Here is a 3,575-nt window from a genome sequence, read left to right on the forward strand (position 1 = left end):
AATAGACTGTATCTCAGAAATTAATAAAGAAAGAGCATTGAAACTTTCAGATTATTTAGATTTATCCGTTGTCTATCAAAAGGAAATGGTTAGAAGTTGATATAATGATAGTTTCGGAAGATATGATCGAAATATCGAGATTATGTATTAATTGGTGATGGATCCTCAAAAAAAATCGACATCGCTGTAGTTTAAAAATCATACAAAAGAAAATATGTCATATATGATGTCCATATTTCGGGAGGGTGTTTTAAAAGGATGAAAGTACTTGGAAAAAAATAATCCAGGTTATTCTACGAGGGCTATCGAAAAAATTAGGACGAAATGAATTAAAAAAATACGAGAAAATATGGTTAACTTTAATAGACTGTATCTCAGAAATTAATAAAGAAAGAGCATTGAAACTTTCAGATTTTATAGATTTACTCGTTGTCTAACAAAAGAAAATAGTTAGAAGTTGATATAATGAATGTTTCGGAAGATATGATCGAAATATCGTGATTATGTATTAATTGGTGATGGATCCTCAATAAAAATCGACATCGCTGTAGTTTAAAAATCATACAAAAGAAAATATGTCATATATGATGTCCATATTTCGAAAAGGTGTTTTTAAAGGGCGAAAGTACTTGGAAAAAAATAATCGAGCTTGTACTACGAGGGCTATTGAAAAAATTGGGACGAAATGAATTCAAAAAATACAAGAAAATGAGGTTAACTTTAATAGACTGTATCTCAGAAATTAATAAAGAAAGAGCATTGAAACTTTCAGATTTTATAGATTTACTCGTTGTCTAACAAAAGAAAATAGTTAGAAGTTGATATAATGAATGTTTCGGAAGATATGATCGAAATATCGAGATTATGTATTAATTGGTGATGGATCCTCAAAAAAAATCGACATCGCTGTAGTTTAAAAATCATACAAAAGAAAATATGTCATATATGATGTCCATATTTCGGGAGGGTGTTTTAAAAGGATGAAAGTACTTGGAAAAAAATAATCGAGCTTATATTACGAGGGCTATTCAAAAAATTGGGACGAAATGAATTAAAATAGTACAAGAAAATATGGTTAACTTTAATAGCTTGTATCTCAGAAATTAATGAGGAAAGAGCATTGAAATTTTCAGATTATTCAGATTTACTCGTTGTCTAACAAAAGAAAATAGTTAGAAGTTGATATAATGAATGTTTCGGAAGATATGATCGAAATATCGTGATTATGTATTAATTGGTGATGGATCCTCAATAAAAATCGACATCGCTGTAGTTTAAAAATCATACAAAAGAAAATATGTCATATATGATGTCCATATTTCGGGGAGGTGTTTTTAAAGGATGAAAGTACTTGGAAAAAAATAATCAAGGTTATTCTACGAGGGCTATCGAAAAAATTAGGACGAAATGAATTAAAAAAATACGAGAAAATATGGTTAACTTTAATAGACTGTATCTCAGAAATTAATAAAGAAAGAGCATTGACACTTGGGTGGTGCTACGAGGGCTATTAAAGAAGCACAAAAATTCAATATTATAATTAAATTTTCGTTATTAATAGTTTTGTAGCAAATTTAGACGAAAATATGAAATATCTTCTACTATTGGAATTTACTATAAATTCTTTCCAAATAACCGGAATTGTTTATGAACTTTTGATGGTAAGTACTCGAAAAACAAAGCAACGTTTTTCGAAACGTTTATTAGTAATATTTTTTCTAGTCCGAACCAAATCTAATGCTTATATTTCAACTGACTTATTTAAGCTGTATGGTACTTCAAATTTTCATGTTGGCCTGGCACGCCAACGAAGTTACTATACAGGTGAAAGTCATCGAAAAAATTGTACACAAATTCATCGTGAATCATTTTTAGAGCACCGAAGTGGCGCACGCCGTTTTCGATTGCGAATGGTACGATTTACCGAAAACGATAAAGGAAATGTTGGTTTTCATAATTTTGCGATCCCAAAAACCGCTCACTATATCCGTGGGACCATTTTTCATACTCACAAATGCCACAGCAGTTACGGTAAACTCATTAAAATGTACTACGAGGTGTGAAAATTGAGTCATAACTTCAAAACAAATATCTATCTACTAAAAAACATAAAAAATCGTATTCAAAGATTGGTTATCTTAGAAATTGGACAAGTGACAGTTCTACTCTCCTCCAGGATCGATTTTCCTAGTTATAGAAGTTTTCTTCTTCTTTGGAACACGTTATCTGAGTCAAATCCACTTGGTACCTTAATTCCTTGGTCTCTAGAATGGATTGAAGTCCCGAAACGTCTTCAGAACAAACTTAGAGTCGTTGCGTTTATTATCCTTCGTGTTGACAGGTTTTTTATGCTTCAAATTCCTCAAAATCAAGTCTTGCGCCCACTTTATAGTCCCGATATCGTCTCCTGTGAGTTATTTCTATTATTTAACATCAAATCACACTTTAAAGAAAATCGTAATAATTGCCCGGCATAAATCAAAGATGCGGTAATTGTTATGTAAAGTAGGAACTTTATATTATGGAAGTCGATGATAAAATCTTGTGTAAAACTCGTTTTTTTATCTATATGTATATAATCCCGAAGCTTAATTACCATACCTCGTAGATTTCATGTTGTTCTGTGGTTTGTGTTATGTAATTCGATGTACCGAACGCTCTTAGAGTACACTTTTGTAAACAATAATAAACTAAAAATGAAATTAGCGAGCTACGTTTTAAATAAATAAAAAATATCCAACAACTACTTTTATTTTTAGTTTGTTATAATTTAGAATTTATTTCTATCAATTTTATAATATATATATACAGGTTGTCCAAGAAATTTTACGAATTAATTCAATTTAGAAGGGTGTTTTTACCCTATGGACACCCTGTATAATACATTTTTTAATTTAAATTTGTTATTTCAGTCCATGAAAGCGGCGTATTCTTACTTGGCGGTTTTGACTAACAGTAGAGGATAAAAACATTACGAAATTAAAAAAAAATTACGTCAACATTATTTAATATAATCCCCACTTGAAAAAAAAATTGCAATAATAAAATAAGCAACCTTAAAATGGACTTTTTTTTGTTATTTAAAAATTTAGTCAACGACTTTGAGGCTCGTTCGGTTTTTTAGAGTGTTCTCGTCGTTCGCGCGAGCCAGTCGGCGAGCCACTGCCGATCTAACCACGATTTAATATTTTTTTCACAAATATGGGTGTTTCAAGTCCCAAACAGCAACCCTCGTATATAAAAATCGTTCAATTCGCATTTCTAGTTGAGATTTTAAGAGTCTGTTACAAAAATGACGTAATTCAATATCGAAAACTAACCTCTAAACTGTCGGTTCGTTAAATAGAAGTGACGGGGTGGAAATATACAGTGTGGTATTTAAAAATGACATCCTGTATAAAAGGTAGCGTTTATTACAGATTTAATCGGTTATCGGTTAATTAATAACGCTGTAAAGTAGGTATATCCGTTTCCTGTGAGTCAAAATGAACGATATTGACGAAAAAAAAAATGATTACGACCCACGTTATTTTTCAAATTGTTGATACACTGTAAAAATTCGAAAAAAAAACTAC

At 30.8% G+C, this 3,575-nt stretch overlaps 1 protein-coding gene across 1 annotated transcript; it reads left to right on the forward strand.

Annotated features, from left to right (window-relative positions):
- Nucleotides 1-1,568: 1,568 nt before the first annotated feature.
- Nucleotides 1,569-2,966, forward strand: LOC130902734 (odorant receptor 49b-like). Its single transcript, XM_057814996.1, has 4 exons — nt 1,569-1,661; nt 1,723-1,824; nt 1,876-2,031; nt 2,913-2,966. Exons 1-4 carry the CDS (start codon nt 1,587-1,589, stop codon nt 2,964-2,966), a joined length of 387 nt encoding a protein of 128 aa, XP_057670979.1. The 5' UTR covers nt 1,569-1,586.
- Nucleotides 2,967-3,575: the final 609 nt, after the last annotated feature.

Source organism: Diorhabda carinulata, chromosome X (assembly GCF_026250575.1).
Source record: "Diorhabda carinulata isolate Delta chromosome X, icDioCari1.1, whole genome shotgun sequence".
NCBI lineage: Eukaryota > Metazoa > Arthropoda > Insecta > Coleoptera > Chrysomelidae > Diorhabda > Diorhabda carinulata.

Bases quoted from the DNA above. Each gene is read 5' to 3' on its own strand.
- LOC130902734 (XM_057814996.1), top strand. From the start codon at position 1,587: ATGAAATATCTTCTACTATTGGAATTTACTATAAATTCTTTCCAAATA. The intron at 1,662-1,722 runs GTAAGTACTCGA...TATTTTTTCTAG, and splicing joins TTGTTTATGAACTTTTGATG to TCCGAACCAAATCTAATGCT. The intron at 1,825-1,875 runs GTGAAAGTCATC...AATCATTTTTAG, and splicing joins CCAACGAAGTTACTATACAG to AGCACCGAAGTGGCGCACGC.